An 18,855-nucleotide genomic window follows, 5' to 3' on the forward strand; every position below is an offset into this window, starting at 1 on the left:
AATTTAAAGGATCAGTTATTTATACTATCAAAATTTTTATGCAAACATGGTCATTTATGGTAGAAGCAATATTAAGGAGGCTCCTGTTTCATTGCATCACCCAAATGATTATGCCCGGACCACACTGACCTCATCATTAAGTATTAGGACGACAAGTACCAAGATTTAAGTTGCCAGTGGAACCACAGTGTCATCAAGAAAAATACGAGATGCACTGATGTACTGTGGTTCTGTCACTGTACCTGGCAGAGTGCAATGTAGTTACGTAAGCTGTCAAATGATCCCAATGTGAGACTGCGTTATTGCACCACCATAAAATAAAGATGTGTGCATTAAAGTCACTTGTATTGGCCTATTCAATAGATATTAACATAAAAGACTATATGAAACTCGTATGAGAATCAATAATTATCAATGCTTTAAAGTAGTTACGCTGTAATTATTAAGTAACTGTTTGAACTTACATTTACTGAGCCCACCTCTAAACATGCTGAAGTCAAAACCTTGCCTCGTTTACTAATTCCACAAGAAGATGGCTAAATGTTTTCAAACCACTGCTAATCTGAAACATAGCCCTAACAAATTCCCTATCACTACCTACGAATAGCCAATACAATGAATCGAGACCCATTACTCGGCAGAATACTTGCCGCAGTCTACAAAAGACGGAGTATTTGCCCAAAATTGCTGACTTGTGCTTCAGAACACAATTCTTGTCACAGGACAGGCTCAACATAATCAAAGGTAGCTCAATGTTCACACTGGAAAATGAAGAATACCTTGTAGTCATTCCACTCTTGGTGCAGCCTACCAAAACAGAGCACGTCTGTCTTGCATTCCTGTTTTAAGAACAATGTGGTTATTACTGGTGAATGCATGGTACAATTTTCTGTATATATGCTGGAAGCAAATGAGAACAGCACACAAAGATATGACTCTACAAATGACCTATGCAACAGAGTGACCATCTCATACGTAGTGTTGACAATGGCCCTCCCATACAGTGGCAAATTCCAAAGTTTAGCATTCAGTCGAATCGTTTAAGATTTTTTTAACAGCACACAAAAGTGAACAAAATAAACCTGCACAATTTCTACACAAAAATCATTTTGAAATTGCTACCTGAATGATTGCACAATGTTGCGTTATGCATATGTCAGACTAACTGCCAAATTGCCCGCCCAAATCGAAAATTAAACACTGGAAACTTTCATTTAAAGAAAGCTTATTGAGCAAATGGAAGTAATTGTTTCATTTTAAACAAAGTTTGGAGTCCGGCACTCAATTTATTAACTTCCACCAGAGCTGGGAAATTCTACTAAAATGCATGTTTCACGGCGTACCCGTGCCAACTCTGGGAAACAAAAGAACATCGAAGGTTGCATGCACCAGCGGTCAAACTCTGCTATAATTAGTGGGGAAGATCAACAACAGTTCCCAGGCTGGTAGGGGCCCATGCAGTGGATACACATTAACAGGACAACTCCCAAACCGAGCGAGGTGGCGCAGTGGTTAGCACACTGGACTCGCCTTCGGGAGGACGACGGTTCAATCCCGTCTCCGGCCTTCCTGATTTAGGTTTTCCGTGATTTCCCTAAATCGTTTCAGGCAAATGCCGGGATGGTTCCTTTGAAAGGGCACGGCCGATTTCCTTACCAATTCTCCCCTAACCTGAGCTTGCGCTCCGTCTCTAATGACCTCGTTGTCGACGGGACGTTAAACAGTAACCACCACCACCACCACAACTCCCAAAACCTGAAGAAGACCAGTGGGTCTGACATCAAAATATTGAGTACTGGTTCAACATCTTGGTTGAACACCCAGAAGAACAACATTAAACAATCATGCTGCAAAAACCTGAAAAATTATTTGAAAAATACCTTTCTCAACATAAATTTCTCCCCCACAATGTATTGCTATGAGAGATCAGAGAGTGAAAATAGGTTGAGAAATTCAACGTTATATATCAATCAATGGTAAATCCAGGATGGAATAATGACAATATGATGAAAAGGCTGGACTGCTACTCACCAAACAGGCCACTCAACAACTCCCATACACACTTCCTCCATATACTGAGTAGCAATCTATCCTTTCCATAATGTAGTGGAAAAGCTGAGTCACAGACAGGAACAACAAAAAGCCTGCTAAACAAGTAAGCTTTCGGCCGAAAAACCTTCTTCTGAATTAGACAATATCTAATTCCGAAGAAAGCTTTTTGTCTGAAAGCTTACTCATTTAGTAGTCTTTTGTTGTGCCTGACTGCTACTCACATGTGGTGAGTAGCAATCTATCCTTTTCTTTAATTGGATAGATAAAAAACCAACTCATCAAACGGTGGCAGAACACAAACATAAAGCAAGTTTTTGGAGCAAGTGGCTCCTTCTTCAGGCAAAAGGGTTGAAGGGGAAGGAAGATGGGTGAAGAAAAAGGAGTGGCGAGGCCTAGGAAAAGGGGTAGATTTCGGAAAAGTCACCCAGAACCACACGGGTCAGGGGAGACTTATCATTCAGGATGAGATGGTCTTTCCTTCTCAAGGAAATTGCAGCCTGATCTATAGGTGAAGTTGTAGCCTGCATTGTGCTCAGGCTCGGGCTCACTCTCTGATGTGTTAAAAACTATTTAGTGGTAAGATCAGATGCTTACTCCCACATAATGTAAAAAATCTACATGTATAATGTTCCATATCTCATACCGCCTACAGGAACTCATTTTTTAACACATCATATAACTGAACCACTGTTTAGCAGCACAATGTGTCTGTTCACTTCCACGAACGTAAATGTCCATGGAAGCAAAAGAATATGTTGTGCTGCTTAATACAAGCTGGGGCTTCTAAAGCATTTCAGTTATATAACATGTTACAAAATTTGTTCCTACATCAACATCTACACAGATACTCCGCAAGGCGCCATACGGTGTGCGGCAGAGGGTACCCTGTACCACTACTCATCATTTCCTTTCCTATTCCACTTGCAAATAGAGTGAGGGAAAAACGATTATCTATATACCTCCATATGAACCCTGATTTTTTTGTATCTTATCTCCATGGTCCTTACACACAATGTATGTTGGCAGCTGTAGAATCGTTCCGCAGTCGGCTTTGAATGTCGGTTCTCTAAATTTACTCAATAATGCTTCTCAAAAAGAATGTCGCCTTCCCTCCAGGGATTCCCATTTGAGTTCCCGAAGCATCTCCATAACATTTGTGTGTTGATCAAATTTACCAGTAACAAATCTAGCAGCCTGCCTCTGAACTGCTTTGATAAAATCCTGTATGCATTATGTGATGCGCAAGAATATATATATTCATATTTTCAATGTATGTGGGAACATGTGTCTGTTTCCACGCAGCATTATATAATTTTTGAATATGACATTCATACCACCAACACAACTGCATTTGAAACTGGCCAGTAATGTAATGTAACATGACATCATGTGCAGAGAACTTTACAGCCTTGGTGGATACTTACAATGGTTTTACCATTCAGTAATTGTTACAATTTGTTTTGTTGTGTGCTCTCCTCCTCTGGAACATTAAAATTTGAGAGGGAGAGTACTGGAAAGAACTCAGGCTGTCACGAAGATCCAAAAGAAACACTGTAAGGTGGCCAACAAAGAAAAATATTGTGTAAAGCATAAACAAGGCTCATCTTTGCTATGGTCACACAGTAATACGAAGTCACACTGCAGCAAGTGCAAAAGAATGAAATGAGGTAAATTATTCAATGGCCTTGAGACTTCTTTGCGAACAGATATGAAATCCCATAGTTTCAGATACAAGAAAACTAATGAGAACTGAGTTACTGTGGACCCCATATTAAGACATTGTGTGTTTGGGTGGAACGTGGATTAACACTGGTCATTCTGCCCAAAAAGACTAGGCAGATGACAGTTGTGGTAGCATTCTCCCAAGCAGTGGAACTACTAATGGTTTCTTACAGAACATCTGCTGCATTTTAAGTCAAGAAAACAAACAACTATTACAAAGAGATATATTGTGAGAACTTTCTTAATTGGTTCAAGGGACCATGCAGAACGTGTGAGTGAGTTCAGTTGCATAATTGCTATAACCATGCTGCACACATGGCTAATGGCAAATTGCAACATTGCCCTCTTCCAAGCTTCATAATCAATGACTTTGTTGTTCTCAACATGGTGTAGCTTCACAGATGATGAGACTGAAAAAAGTATCAGATAAAGCAAATTAATCATTATGTTAAGGGAAATGAAAATTTGATAGTGAAGGGACGCTGGAATCTGTTAGCAGGAAGAAGAAAATAGTGGAAGAAAGCAGACTGTGCGGTGGGTGAGTGAGTGGGAGGTGGTGGGGACACGAAAGGGCAAGCTTCCTACAAGAGTTCGTAACAGAATACAATTTATTAACTGCTAAAACTCAGTTTAAAAATGAAAGAAGAATGCTGTATATGTGGAAGAGACCTGGATGTACCACAAGATTTCAAATAGATTATATAATAGTAAGTAATATCTTTAGAAATTAGATTTTGAACTGTAGAAAATATCCAACAGACGATTGGGATGCTAAACACATTTTATCAGTTATGAATTGCATACTAAACTTAAAGAAGCTGGTAAAATTTAGAAATTGATGAAGATATGACTTGAATGAGTTCGAACAACCAGATGACATTGAGTTCCAAAAGAATATATAACAGAAGGGGAATGTATAACTGCACAAATAATTGTAGCTTGTAAACAAGATCACATATTTACTGCTTCCAATGATATTAGAATCAGGCCTTGTCAGTTCCTGGAGCAAGAGACGGTGACTGCATCCACTGGATATACAGACATTGACCAAGTTCCACTAGTTTTGGTCAGTCCAGAGTATTTTATTTCCTCTGGAGATACCAAACTACGAGGACGTTTACTACTTTATTTCACCCACTTTGGACGATTTAGCAACCTACTCTTGCAATAGGGGCCAGAGCGTTTGTCAAACTTGAAATGTACGTGTGAAAGCCTGTGAATACAGTTGTTATCTTGCAAGTTGTGTGTGTTCACAGTTAACTCATCTTTAAGATATAGAAGACAGGGCAAACTCTCTGTCACCACGAATGTTGAAATAAAAATATCAGTTTGTGAAGGCAATAATGTGAATGACTGGGCCTAAGTAATGTACAGTAAACACTTTAAAAACATCATAGAACTACCTCTGGACTGAACTACGCTCTCTGCACACTGGATGTAAACACCTACTCGAGCTGTCAGTACCTCTCATCTTTTGGAACCAGGCCTAATCACTCTAAACACATCCAGTCAGCTACTGTCTAGTTTGTGTTGTTTGGCCCATCGAAGATATGCAACTTCATGTGTCACTGTGAGCAATGACCATTTCCGAGGTGCCAGACTTAATGTACATTGCATGCAGTTCCCTTGCAATGATTGTTCAGAAACTTGCCGAGATGGATCAGCATTCAGAGACAGCCACAATTTTTGTTGGGTTTGAAATCGACAGTCACTGCCACACGTCTCTGGTCGTTGTTACCTAGGATCCTCCTACAACAACAGGTCTTGTGCCATCAGTAGTTGGAGAATATGCCTCTAAACTGGGAGGTACTATTCTTCAGCATTTTCACACAAGGTATAAGCAGTCAAATAGCAATGAAGAGAACAGTTTCTCAAATCATGCTTCAAGATCATGTGTCAAGATAGAATGCATAAATTCTAGTGCAACTGAATTACTATACGAATAAAATCTATCAGTTTCATCTGGTACAAATTCCATCTGATCTGTTACAACTACCAGAAAACTACCATAATGCTAGAATCTTGACCTAATCTACAATAATTGTATCCTGAAACTGAATTCCCAAATATATGCACAAAATGGATGAAACTTCGTTTTCTCACAATCAAATATGACTGGAAAATTTTTCTTTTCTTACAGAAACAAACTTAAGCTAATACCACAGCTTAGGATTGTTGCTTCAAGAGTGTTCACAATTATCACAATCAATTTCATTCTGTTTCACTTCTAGCGAGAATTTCCAAAACTTCATCCTCTATTAAACCCAAAGATGTGCCACTTTCTTAACAAAACCAAATCTTAGTCAATAGTACCACATAAAGATGATGAAAATAAAAACACAATGCCACAACAACAAATGCACACACTGACTACAACAGAGATCACCAAATGTTGAAAAGCTAATGTATCTGGCGCGGAAATGAGGCTCCGCTTAGTTGTGTCGACATGGTGTGATACAGTTTGACCACTGTCAAAATTACTTGTTCGTTATCTTGTGATTTTGAGGATATTTACAATGGTTGTTTGGAAGACAATGTTGCAACAGCTTTATGGTAGTGTGAGGACGGGTGTACCCTTAGAGGGCCAAGAAGCTGACTGGAAGAGTCATTAACAAATATTTTTGCACAAATTATCACTTTGCCTCATAAAAGGCTCAGTGCATGTACCCTTGACCAACTTTTCCTGAGAGGCTGCCAATCTATAGTATTCTCCTTTTCAATACTGTATCCCTGAATTTTCAAGTGCCCCATTCATATAAACATGCAAGAACACTATTAGAATTCATTTTCAATCACTGAATATTCTGTTGTGCCTATATAAACTTACTCACACAACATTCTTTTATAGTAACATTGCATTTTGTCTTAGCATCTTGTAGAACAGTCAGTCTGAATAAGCTATTTGGCCTACAAAAGCCAACACTTACAATCTGATTATCACAGGAAATCCACTCTCAGCAATGGTATCTATCGCCTCTTCTATACTTTTAGCAGTCGATTTGACTAATGTATGTTTCTCCCTGCTGTTAAGATGTAGGTCATGTCTTGTGCATGAACACCTCCCAATTGCAACTGACACAGCACCAATGTGACCCCTACCTGAAGCCCACAGCAATCTGCTCACTTTCTGGTTAACTCCCCTTGGCGTCATGTTATCATGCAACTTCTGACCTTCAATGAATCCCACAGTCACCTGCCAATTTGCTGTGCTTAACTGTCTAGTTTACTCTTTACATTACATTCCATTTTCTTGATTAGGCTCTCCCTGCTCTCCAAACTATTAATATCTGGCCCCCTTTACTCAAAACCACAGCCAGTTGATTTAAAATACTTGTGACATGGTGTCCTGATCCCGTCACTGTTGCCCTATGCCATTCTATTCCATAGCCAGAAGCAAAACCTTTGCTTTACTATTCACCTCAATTTCCAAACTGTCTCACAAGTTCACTTAACGGTATGCTGTGCAATGATCTTGTGTACAGTTAACGATGTTCCTCCAATTCTAGTGGTAAATAAGCTTATCTGTTATATAAGGTAATACTAATGGAGTTATCCACCCCTCTCTCTTTTCACTCTTCATTTGCTAACTGTCCAAACAAAACCACAAACCCCGTCAACTGAAATACTGAAGTTCAACTGCCGCAATCACAATCTCTGAATGGCGGGCTCATGAGACACTTCACTAACACATTATAGCCTTCACCTCCAAGCACACTTTTACTTAGCAAAATGAATCAAAGCATTTATCGATAGTTACTACAATAATACTGCAGCCACTATTGTTCAAATATTATGGTTTCCAGCAAGTGGACACAAAACAAAAAATGAATGCAAATCTTACGATTCTTAGTTGGCTTGATTTCTTTTTATGCCTAACGAGAAGCTGTAACATATGAAGACTATATAGGAACTGCAATTTCTGCTGAAGCGTGAACTGATCAGGAATGAAAAGCAACACACGGTACACAAGTTTATGTCTCTCCACAGATGATAATATGTACCAAGGTGTGTGTCAAACGAGGTACTGTGAACAAGAAACTAATTCCCAAGAATACACAAGCAACTGTCCGAATTTATTATAACTGATTCCATAACCTCTCACAGCAACTCAAAGAGAAATCACTTACAAAATTACATGGAGTACTGCTGCAAAAAAATCTAGGTGGTTCTCCCATGATACAAGCAACTATCTACAAAGATTATCTACCAGTCCCATCTTCTTCCAATCTGGCATACCATAAAGATAAGATCAAGCTCTTGTCTCTTTCCAAGCTCATTTTGAAAATGCTTACTATGCACCACTTTAAATCTGCAAAGAACTGAAAAACTACCACTGCCGAATGAGGGTTACAAATAATAGAGGATATCCTGCTGTATCCTATTCATCTTACCTGACATTATCATTCCTCGCACTGCAGACCAATCATTCAACAACCTTTCCAGACCACGACGACTAAATCTAGGAGGTTCAAGGTCGTGGTCAGGCATATCAGGTTCTGGAAGTAAACGGAAACAGAAAAATAACCGTAAGATCTACTTTTAACATGAGCATACTTATGAGGGCTATTCAGAAAGTAGGGAACGTTTTGGCACACACACACACACACACACACACACACACACACACACACACACACACACACACAGAGGGAAACATTCCACGTAGGAAAAATATATCTAAAAACAAAGATGATGTGACTTACCAAATGAAAGTGCTGGCAGGTCGACAGACACACAAACAAACACAAACATACACACAAAATTCAAGCTTTCGCAACAAACTGTTGCCTCATCAGGAAAGAGGGAAGGAGAGGGAAAGACGAAAGGGTGTGGGTTTTAAGGGAGAGGGTAAGGAGTCATTCCAATCCCGGGAGCGGAAAGACTTACCTTAGGGGGAAAAAAGGACGGGTATACACTCGCGCACACACACACATATCCATCCACACATATACAGACACAAGCAGACATATGTCTGCTTGTGTATATACATATAACACCACTAAGCAGAAGAAATACATTTTATTATATACATCTGAAAGAGCGACTGACATACTACTTTTCCACAGTCACCAAACACAATGAGGCACTTATCATAGCAGTGGACAAGCTTTTAAAGACCTTTGCCATAAAATTCCTCCGACAGACTTCAGCCAGTGAGTCACGCCCACCTGGAGTTCTGCAGCGTCATCAAAGCACTGCATTGCAAGCCAGTTCTTCATCTTGTGAAACAATTGGAAGTCGCTTGGTGCACGATCGGGGCTATAGGGTGGATGAAGGAAAATTTCCCATTTGAATTAATTAAGGAGTTCTTTAATGTGGTGTGCCGTGTGAGGTCGGACACTGTTGTGCAAAAACAAAATTTTGGACATCAGCTTTCCTCAGCATTCATTTTGAACTGCTCTTCTAAAGCTGTGCAAAGTTTAGCCCCCCTCCCCCCCTCTACCCCAAAAATAAGAGGTGGAGCCCCTCCACGCCCACACCGGCATGATGGCCAACTCAAAAGGTCAACTGCCATCTCTGCATAAAGGGTTAGTTTTCACTAAAGTGAGGTGTCACAGGATGTGAGTACTGCAATGTTTGCATACGTCTGGCTAAGGTTAGCCATTTATACGCGCTAATCTGGGAGATAGATTGGGTCAAAAGTCGAACGAAGGGTAGCAGTTTGAAGGGCACAGGAAAAAAAAGTGCCAAGGCAAGTGCCAAGGGAAAAAAACCTCTGCAATAGTTAGGTCGGGTAGTAAGAGCACCGAGCGAGGTGGCGCAGTGGTTAGACACTGGACTCGCATTTGGGAGGACGACGGTTCAATCCCGCGTCCGGCCATCCTGATTTAGGTTTTCCGTGATTTCCCTAAATCGCTCCAGGCGAATGCTGGGATGGTTCCTTTCAAAGGGCACGGCCGACGTCCTTCCCCGTCCTTCCCTAATCCGATGAGACCGATGACCTCGCTGTCTGGTCTCCTTCCCCGAACCAACCAACCAACCAACCAACCTAGTAAGAGCAATAGCGGATGTCTTGCTGACTGTGATAGGTCTTGCAAGGGTAGGTTATGTTAGAAGTGGGTATCATGCAATCGGATACAGTGTCATGCTAAGTTTCGTCATAAGAGATCAGTCCTAGACGGTGCTGCAGCACGGTGTGCTGCAGTTTGTGCTGTGAGAGCCCCTGCCGCACTGTCAGGGGTGACTTCACACGGGGGAGGGCCCAGGTCATCCATCGGTGTCTGGTGGGCGTGCGTCGAAGCCAAGCGCACTGAGATGCGTGACCGCCTAGCGGCACCACTACTTGCTTGTTGGATACGCAGACAGGCTCAATGAGGGCCCACGCTCTTGAGCGTCCTTGACGCAATGGTTGCCCACCTTGTCGGAGCAGAGTTGCTCAGAGCCAATGGGCTTTGGCACTGGTGCAGCGTGTTCCGTCTTCTTCTTCCTCAGTGTGTCCTGCCACCAGCTGATCCGCCAGGGGAGTGGCAGCTGACGTCTCTTCTCTGCCTGCTGCATCTGCACGGATGTCTTGGGCCCTCTGCGAGTGCAACTGCTGCAGCTGGTTGCATGCCTCTGTCATCTCTGCAGTCAGGGTGGCCTTGAAGGCTGCCCTATCCGCGTCCATGGTGGCTTTGAAGGCCACAATCGCCACCTCCGCTGCAGCCGCCAGCATGGCGCACAACTCTTGTACTTGCGGCACTTGCTTCACTGCCGTTGGCGGCTGGTCCCCCGCCCCAATCTCACTGGTGTGGTATTCTGGCCACCTGTGGGCAGTGGGAGCAGTCGTCTCTCCTTCCGGTTTCGTCTTCGTTCGGTGGCGCCTGCAGCGCCGTCATCGCTGCCTATTGGTATGCATCTTGTCTCCAGAGCAGCCGTCACTCGCAAGGTTTGACAGTACCAGGCAGAATTTATAGTTGCTCCACGTTCGAGAAAATCAATAAGAAGCACACCTAGCCTATCCCAAAACACTGACGCCATCAACTTCCTTGCTAACAAGGTTTGCAAACATTTTCTTTATTTTTGGGGGGACCTTATGTGCCTCCACTCCATGGACTGTAATTTTGTCTTGGAATTGACATGTTTCACGCAAGTATCGTCACTGGTTAACATTCAATCTAGTAATGACTCACCATGTTTGTGGTAGGCCTCCACAAATGTCAACATTGCCCCCATTCGCTATTTTTTATGGTGCTCTGTAAGCATTTTTGGCAACCGTCATGCACGAAAGTTGTGGTGGCCTGGCTTTTGAGTGAAAATTTCAAATGACAAAGTCTGTGAAACTTGTGAAAAAGTAAGCGAAAGCTCCGTTATTGTGAAGCGACGGTTTTCATGAATCATTTCATCAACTTTGGCAACACGATCATCCACTCTTCTCTTCATCATGAACATTGGTTTGGCCATTTTTAAACCGAATGCACCATTTCCAGATGGAACACTAACTAATTACGTTGTTTCCGTACACTTTGCACAGTTCACGATAAATTTCTATAGGTTTTAGGTTTTTGTCAACAAAAACCGCATCACAGACCGCAACTCACAACTGGCAGGATTTTCAACTGCAGCGCACATTTCAAATTCGAATATTGAAAAAATCAGATGCGCAGAGACATTTCCGCTGTCATGGATGGATGCAGACTGAGCTGTCGAGCATGCGCATACCGAAATACACACGATCAGCGCATGCCTAGTGGCATCAGACGGAAACGTTCCCTACTTTCTGAAGAGCCCTCATAAAAACAAAGCACAACAAAAAAATTTAGGCCTATTTTGGTTTTAATACTTAGTTCTAACTCCAAGCTAGGCACATACAAAATACTGAAACTACCATTATGAGCAAACAGAACTTCAAAATAATTTCTTAATATGTCAATTAAATTTTAACATTGGAAAAGAAAATATTATTTCAGTTACTAGATAAAATGATTTTCAGTTAACCACTCTTCTAGTAAATGTTTACTTCCTACACACAATGTGCAATTTACAAATGTACCTGATCACTCCACTTTATATTTTGAGCAAATGAAATCTAGTGTGAAAGTCATACTAAGAGTTTTGAATCCTACCATTGGTTTTCTCTTTTGTTAGCGCTGTTTTTTATATTGTGTTGAAATTTGTGCCCTGTTAATTTAGAATGTTACTATGTGTACTATGTTATTGTAAAAAGTGGTGCTGCTCATAAACAGCACTTATTTTACTTAGGTATCGTATGCATTTATTGTATGGATAAATGATGATGGCTTCCTCCTGGGTAAAATATTCCGGAGATAAAATAGTCCACCATTCGGATCTCCGGGTGGGGACAACTCAGGATGATGATGTTATCAGGAGAAAGAAAACTGGCATTCTACGGATCGATCGGAGCGTGCAATGTCAGATCCCTTAATCAGGCAGGTAGGTTAGAAAATTTAAAAAGGAAAATGGATAGGTTAAAGTTAGATATAGTGGGAATTAGTGAAGTTCGGTGGCAGGAGGAACAGGACTTCTGGTCAGGTGAATACAGGGTTATAAATACAAAATCAAATAGGGGTAATGCAGGAGTAGGTTTAATAATGAATAAAAAAATAGGAATGTGGGTAAGCTACTACAAACAGCACAACGAACGCATTATTGTGGCCAAGATAGACACGAAGCCCACGCCTACGACAGTAGTAAAAATCTATATGCCAACTAGCTCTGCAGATGATGAAGAAATTGAAGAAATGTATGATGAAATAAAATAAATTATTCAGATAGTGAAGGGAGACGAAAATTTAATAGTCATGGGTGACTGGAATTCCGTAGTAGGAAAAGGCAGAGAAGGAATTGTAGTAGGTGAATATGGATTGGGGCTAAGAAATGAAAGAGGAAGCTGCCTGGTAGAATTTTGCACAGAGCACAACTTAATCATAGCTAATACTTGGTTCAAGAATCATGAAAGAAGATTGTACACATGGAAGAAGCCTGGAGATACTGACAGGTTTCAGATAGATTATATAATGGTAAGACAGAGATTTAGGAACCAGGTCTTAAATTGCAAGACATTTCCAGGGGCAGATGTGGACTCTGACCACAATCTATTGGTTATGAACTGTAGATTAAAACTGAAGAAACTGCAAAAAGGTGGGAATTTAAGGAGATGGGACATGGATAAACTGACTAAACCAGAGGTTGTACTGAGTTTCAGGGAGAGCATAAGGGAACAATTGACAAAAAGGGGGGAAAGAAATACAGTAGAAGAAGAATGGGTAGCTTTGAGGGATGAAGTAGTGAAGGCAGCAGAGGATCAAGTAGGTAAAAAGACGAGGGCTAATAGAAATCCTTGGGTAACAAAAGAGATATTGAATTTAATTGATGAAAGGAGAAAATATAAAAATGCAGAAAATGAAGCAGGTAGAAAGGAATACAAACGTCTCAAAAATGAGATTGATAGGAAGTGCAAAATGGCTTAACAGGGATGGCTAGAGGACAAATGTAAGGATGTAGAGGCGCATATCACTAGGGGTAAAATAGATACTGCCTACAGGAAAATTAAAGAGACCTTTGGAGAAAAGAGAAAGACTTCCATGAATATCAAGAGCTCAGATGGAAACCCAGTACTAAGGAAAGAAGTGAAAGCAGAAAGGTGAAAGGAGTATATAGAGGGTCTATACAAGGGCGATGTACTTGAGGAGAATATTATGGAAATAGAAGATGTAAATGAAAATGAAATGGAAATATGATACTGCATGAAGAATTTGACAGAGCACTGAAAGACCTAAGTCGAAACAAGGCCCCGGGAGTAGACAACATCCCATTAGAACTTGGGAGAGCCAAGCCTAACAAAACTCTACCATCTAGTGAGCAAGATGGTTGAGACAGGCGAAATACCCTCAGACTTTAGGAAGAATATAATAATTCCAATCCCAAAGAAAGCAGGTGTTGACAGATGTGAAAATTACCAAACTATCAGTTTAATAAGTCACAGCTGCAAAATACTAACGCGAATTCTTTACAGACGAATGGAAAAACAGGTAGAAGCCGACCTCGGGGAAGATCAGTTTGGATTCCATAGAAATGTTGGAATACGTGAGAGAATACTGATCCTACAACGTATATTAGAAAATAGATTAAGGAAAGGCAAACCTACATTTCTAGCATTTGTAGACTCGGAGAAAGCTTTCGACAATGTTGACTGGAATACTCTGTTTCAAATTCTAAAGGTGGCAGGGGTAAAATACAGGGAGCGAAACGCTATTTACAATTTGTACAAAAAGCAGATGGTAGTTATAAGAGTCGAGGGGTGTGAAAGGGAAGCAGTGGTTGGGAAGGGAGTGAGACAGGGTTGTAGTCTCTCCCCAATGTTATTCGATCTGTATATTGAGCTAGCAGTAAAGGAAACAAAAGAAAAGTTCGGAGTAGGCATTAAAATCCATGGAGAAGAAATAAAAACTTTGAGGTTCGCCGATGACATTGTAATTCTGCCAGAGACAGCAAAGGACTTGGAAGAGCAGTTGAACGGAATAGACAGTGTCCTGAAAGGAGGATATAAGATGAACATCAACAAAAGCAAAACGAGGATAATGGAATGTAGTCGAATTAAATCGGATGATGCTGCCGGAATTAAATTAGGAAATGAGACACTTAAAGAAGTAAAGGAGTTTTGCTATTTGGGGAGCAAAATAACTGATGATGGTCGAAGTAGAGATGATATAAAATGTAGATTGGCAATGGCAAGGAAAGCATTTCTGAAGAAGAGAAATTTGTTAACATCGAGTATAGATTTAAGTGTCAGGAAGTCGTTTCTGAAAGTATTTGTATGTAGTGTAGCCATGTATGGAAGTGAAACGTGGACAATAAATAGTTTAGACAAGAAGAAAATAGAAGCTTTCGAAATGTGGTGCTACAGAAGAATGCCGAAGATCAGATGGGTAGATCACATAACTAATGAGGAGGTATTGAATATAATTGGAGAGAAGAGAAATTTGTGGCACAACTTGACTAAAAGATGGGATCGGTTGGTAGGGCGTATTCTGAGGCATCAAGGGATCACCAAATTAGTATTGGAGGGCAGCATGGACAGTAAAAATCATAGGAGACCAAGAGATGAATACACTAAACAGATTCAGAAGGATGTAGGTTGCAGTAGGTACTGGGAGATGAAGAAGCTTGCACAGGATAGAGTAGCATGGAGAGCTGCATCAAACCAGTCTCTGGACTTAAGACCACAATAACAACATCATATGCACCTTTTTTTCAGTATTCAATGTGCAGTTCCTGTTTACTATCAAACTTCAGGTTTACAGTTTTGACAGTTTCTTATATTGTGGCAACAGGGACCTATTTAATAACTGCCTTTGTTTCATTCCGCTAGTCCAAAATACTCAGTCTGTGAATGATAGGGAGACTATTCTCCCCAAAAGAATTATCTGTTAAGTCTGACCATATTATGAAATGGATAGATTGCTACTCAACATATGGTGGAGATGTTGAGTTGCCACTGGCACAACAAAAGATGCTGAACAAGTAAGCTTTCAGCCAAAAGGCCTTCTTCTGAATTTTCTCTCTCTCTCTCTCTCTCTCTCTCTCTCTCTCTCTCTCTCTCACACACACACACACACACACACACACACAGAGGACTCTCACACATGAGCACCATCTCTCGCTGCCAGTCAGGGGTAATGTGTGAGGGAGTTGCATTTGCATGATTGTGTGTGTGTGTGTGTGTGTGTGTGTGTGTGTAGGTTGTCTAGACCACATTCCACAGACCCACAAATAATGAGTCCATGCACCTTAGACTCCTTGGTAAAAAAAAAGAACAGATGCCCAAAGTAATTAACAATAGCTGCTACAATATACTGAATGTTCACAGGAGGTCAGAAACATATTTTAGATCTACTCAAATCCATACCACCCACTTACAATTTGAATATTCCACTTTCTGAGAAACCTGCAACATGGCAGCACAATGTGAATATTCTACTTCTTCAGAAACATGCAACATGGGACACACCGATCCACTTGACATGGTGTTAATAGTGATAGTGGCAGCAGTAGTGGTGACAGCAGTGGCAGCATTAATAATGGTGTAGCACCAATTAAAATATGTCCTTTTTTCGTTACTTACAGAGAAGTTGATCCCTTTCTTAACCTTATTACATGTATTACATCCTTTCATTAACATCAAAAGGAAAACATTATATATCTCCGATGATACTGAGTGTATCAGTGTTGTTTTGACTTCTCAATCTAATCAACACTTTGTTTTGAAAACTTAAAACCATTTTCAATGAGTGATAATTCAGAACAAAAACCAAAGTTCTCCGCTTAAATTTAAAGGAATTATTGAACAATTTTCCCTGGATGTTCACCCAGAAGTCTGGCATTATTGCAATAGCACAAGTTATCAATTCCCAGAGGAACATGACCAGAGTTAACAGGGATATGGGCAAAAAATGAAAACGAATACCACCAAGTCATTAACAAAATACAACTACAGAACTGTATACAGAGAGATCAGACAATGGAAACTTCAGGTAGGAATATCAAAAATGTAGGAAAATGGAGATTCTACTTACTGTAAAGAAGGAACCTGAAGTTGCAGACAGGCACTCATGCACACAACCACGAACTATAGCATTTCAGACCATAATGACATTCTGGCCCGAGGTGCAGGAGTTGGCAATTGTGTACGCATGTAGTATGCCTGCTTTGTGTGTGTGTGTGTGTGTGTGTGTGTGTGTGTGTGTGTGTGTGTGTGTGTGTGTGTGTATGCATCTACTGATGAAGGCTTTATGGTAAATAGTGCTCTGTCTTTTCCTACATTGTTTAATACCCCCCCCCCCCACACACACACACACACACAGAGAGAGAGAGGGGGGAAGAGGGAGGGAGGAGGGCACATGTGGTTGACTGCCCAATTAAAGTTTCCCACCAGAGAATTACATTCAAGATACATTATGGTGTTATTGGAATTCTGTTCAAGAGTGTATAAAGCTAGCCATAAGAGGCTGGTTAAGCCACACTTAAAACCTTCAAGTGCACAAAAACTGAGATGGAAATCAATCAGAAGTATTACTCATCATTTGGTTTTGAAAGTCTTGAAGTAAGTGTTTTTACAGACAAAATTGCTGGCTTGCAGGTCTGCCTGATATCCAAGTTTTTACATAAATCCAAACATATTTCATAGCACCTTTCTTCATCTTCAGTTATTTTTTCTACATTGCTGGATTATGTACGACATTCTGCACATTACTTTATGCTGACTATGCTGACAGCTTGTCATACATAGTTTATCCATTTGTCTTTGTTGTCGATATGCACATACCAGCAAAACATGATTTTGCACAACTTCTCTCGTAAGCAATGCTTTACAACATTACAAAACACAGTGCATATGTTGCAGCTGTGTGTACAGTCACTGTTTATCAACAAGCTACCAATGTACAGAGGGTCACATAAAACCTCACAATGTAGAAAAAATTAAGCACTAAACACAGAGTAGCTGCTGCAGATCAGAAACCCAGTAATGTAAGCCTTTTGCTGCTGTGGACATGTATGCACCTCCTGCTAAGCTGTTCCCCAGATGTGCTTTCCTACATTGCAATGGATGTCTCCATGCATCCTGAGCTACTAAGCTCTCACTGCTGCAGACGAGTTACTTCCATATATTGGTGATTAAAAAAGTTCGAAGTATTTATCATAGAACCTATGTGCTTCAATGTGCACTATGATTTGCGAGAAACCTCATTTAGATATACTGAATCTTTTGAGATATGACGATTATTATGAGCACACAAGAATGTGAATGGGTGCATCATGCATGACCCTATGCTGGATTGAAGCCCAGTAACTCGAGATATAAAAGAGATATCGTTCCCCTCTCAGCTTTAAATAACATTTCAGTATCTTATCACATTTCATTCACTGCAATGTATGTGCTAAAATCAACCATATATGAAGTTTACATAATGTGTTTTTACATCTGTAAACTCTTTAAAATATTGTGCATTATTTTACTTAATTCGAAGCAGTGCAGTAGTTTGATGGATAATGAAAAGAAATTCAGTTCTTTATCAAGTGAAGATATCACACAGTGAGATTTGCAAAAATAAAATATTTTCACCAAACAGTATTTGAAAAATCACACAGTAAGTATTTCACATCAACTGGAACACTGTGTCTCAGCACAGGCACCACTATTTGACAAGCCATCCTCATCATCACAGAATGCAAAGAACATGTCTGTAGCAAGGAAAAGATTGATCAAAAGTCTTGATAACACACATATAACAACCAACCTAGATCAGATGACGGAGTCTTCCTGCTCGATGCAGATGCACTGCGGGGTCTCGATGCTCTGTACTGGCGTTGCTCCAGAGACTGCCTACCAACAGTCTGCACCAGGAACAGCAGGATACTCTCCCCTCTGAAAATAAAGAATGATGAACATAGTTAGATATGCTAAAATATTCCCTGCAACAATGTACTACATAAAAGTTTACATAAACATCCTTCGTTGGTTAATGCATGCTTTATTGCAGTGTACATATTTACATGATCTGTGCAGTATTTCCACTTTTATGCACACACAGCCTGTTTCTAGATAATCAGTTTAGGAATTTTACAACTGCAACATAAACTTAGCTGTTACAAAGTTCACTGCATTAGTGTAACAAATGATGCTGGTCATCTTACATCTACTCGGACCAGTCCAGTAACTAGCAGAGAGTACCAGTCGCACTCAACAAGTTTTAACAAAGCTCACAATTTATGGCACTGTCCCAAAACAAGAACTGACAAAGGCCACCCTGTTCTAAGATGAGTAATAGAAGTGGAAACATGGTGGATTCTGTGACAAACTAGTTTCTGACTTCCTCAATTCAAACCGCAGAACAGAGAATTCAAGGGTAACCCTAAGTGGGTGAGGGATGCACTACACGTCCGATGCTGCTTTCCATATGGCTGACCATACGTGAAGGGCATACAAGGGTTTTTAGTTCACGTGACAATGTCTGTTCCAGATAATAATAGCTGTAGGAGACTCCCACATACTAGGATAAGATTCAAAGAAATTGCTGGCACAGGTGAAACAATTACAATCCTGGTGATTTACTGTTAAAGAATTCCCAAAAAACTGACTGT

The 18,855-nt window shown here is 40.5% G+C and overlaps 1 protein-coding gene across 1 annotated transcript in view; it reads right to left on the minus strand.

Moving 5' to 3' along the window:
* The window catches only part of LOC126237499 (E3 ubiquitin-protein ligase UBR5), a 370,559-nt gene that overhangs the window by 207,015 nt on the left and 144,689 nt on the right, over positions 1 to 18,855 (minus strand). Inside the window, exons 21-22 of the mRNA XM_049947657.1 lie at positions 18,012 to 18,139; positions 8,166 to 8,270 (exon numbers count right to left, since the gene is read on the minus strand). Coding sequence (XP_049803614.1) covers positions 8,166 to 8,270; positions 18,012 to 18,139 — 233 coding nt within the window. The remainder of the gene's footprint in view (positions 1 to 8,165; positions 8,271 to 18,011; positions 18,140 to 18,855) is intronic.

This window comes from Schistocerca nitens, chromosome 2, assembly GCF_023898315.1.
Source record: "Schistocerca nitens isolate TAMUIC-IGC-003100 chromosome 2, iqSchNite1.1, whole genome shotgun sequence".
Classification (NCBI taxonomy): Eukaryota; Metazoa; Arthropoda; class Insecta; order Orthoptera; family Acrididae; genus Schistocerca; species Schistocerca nitens.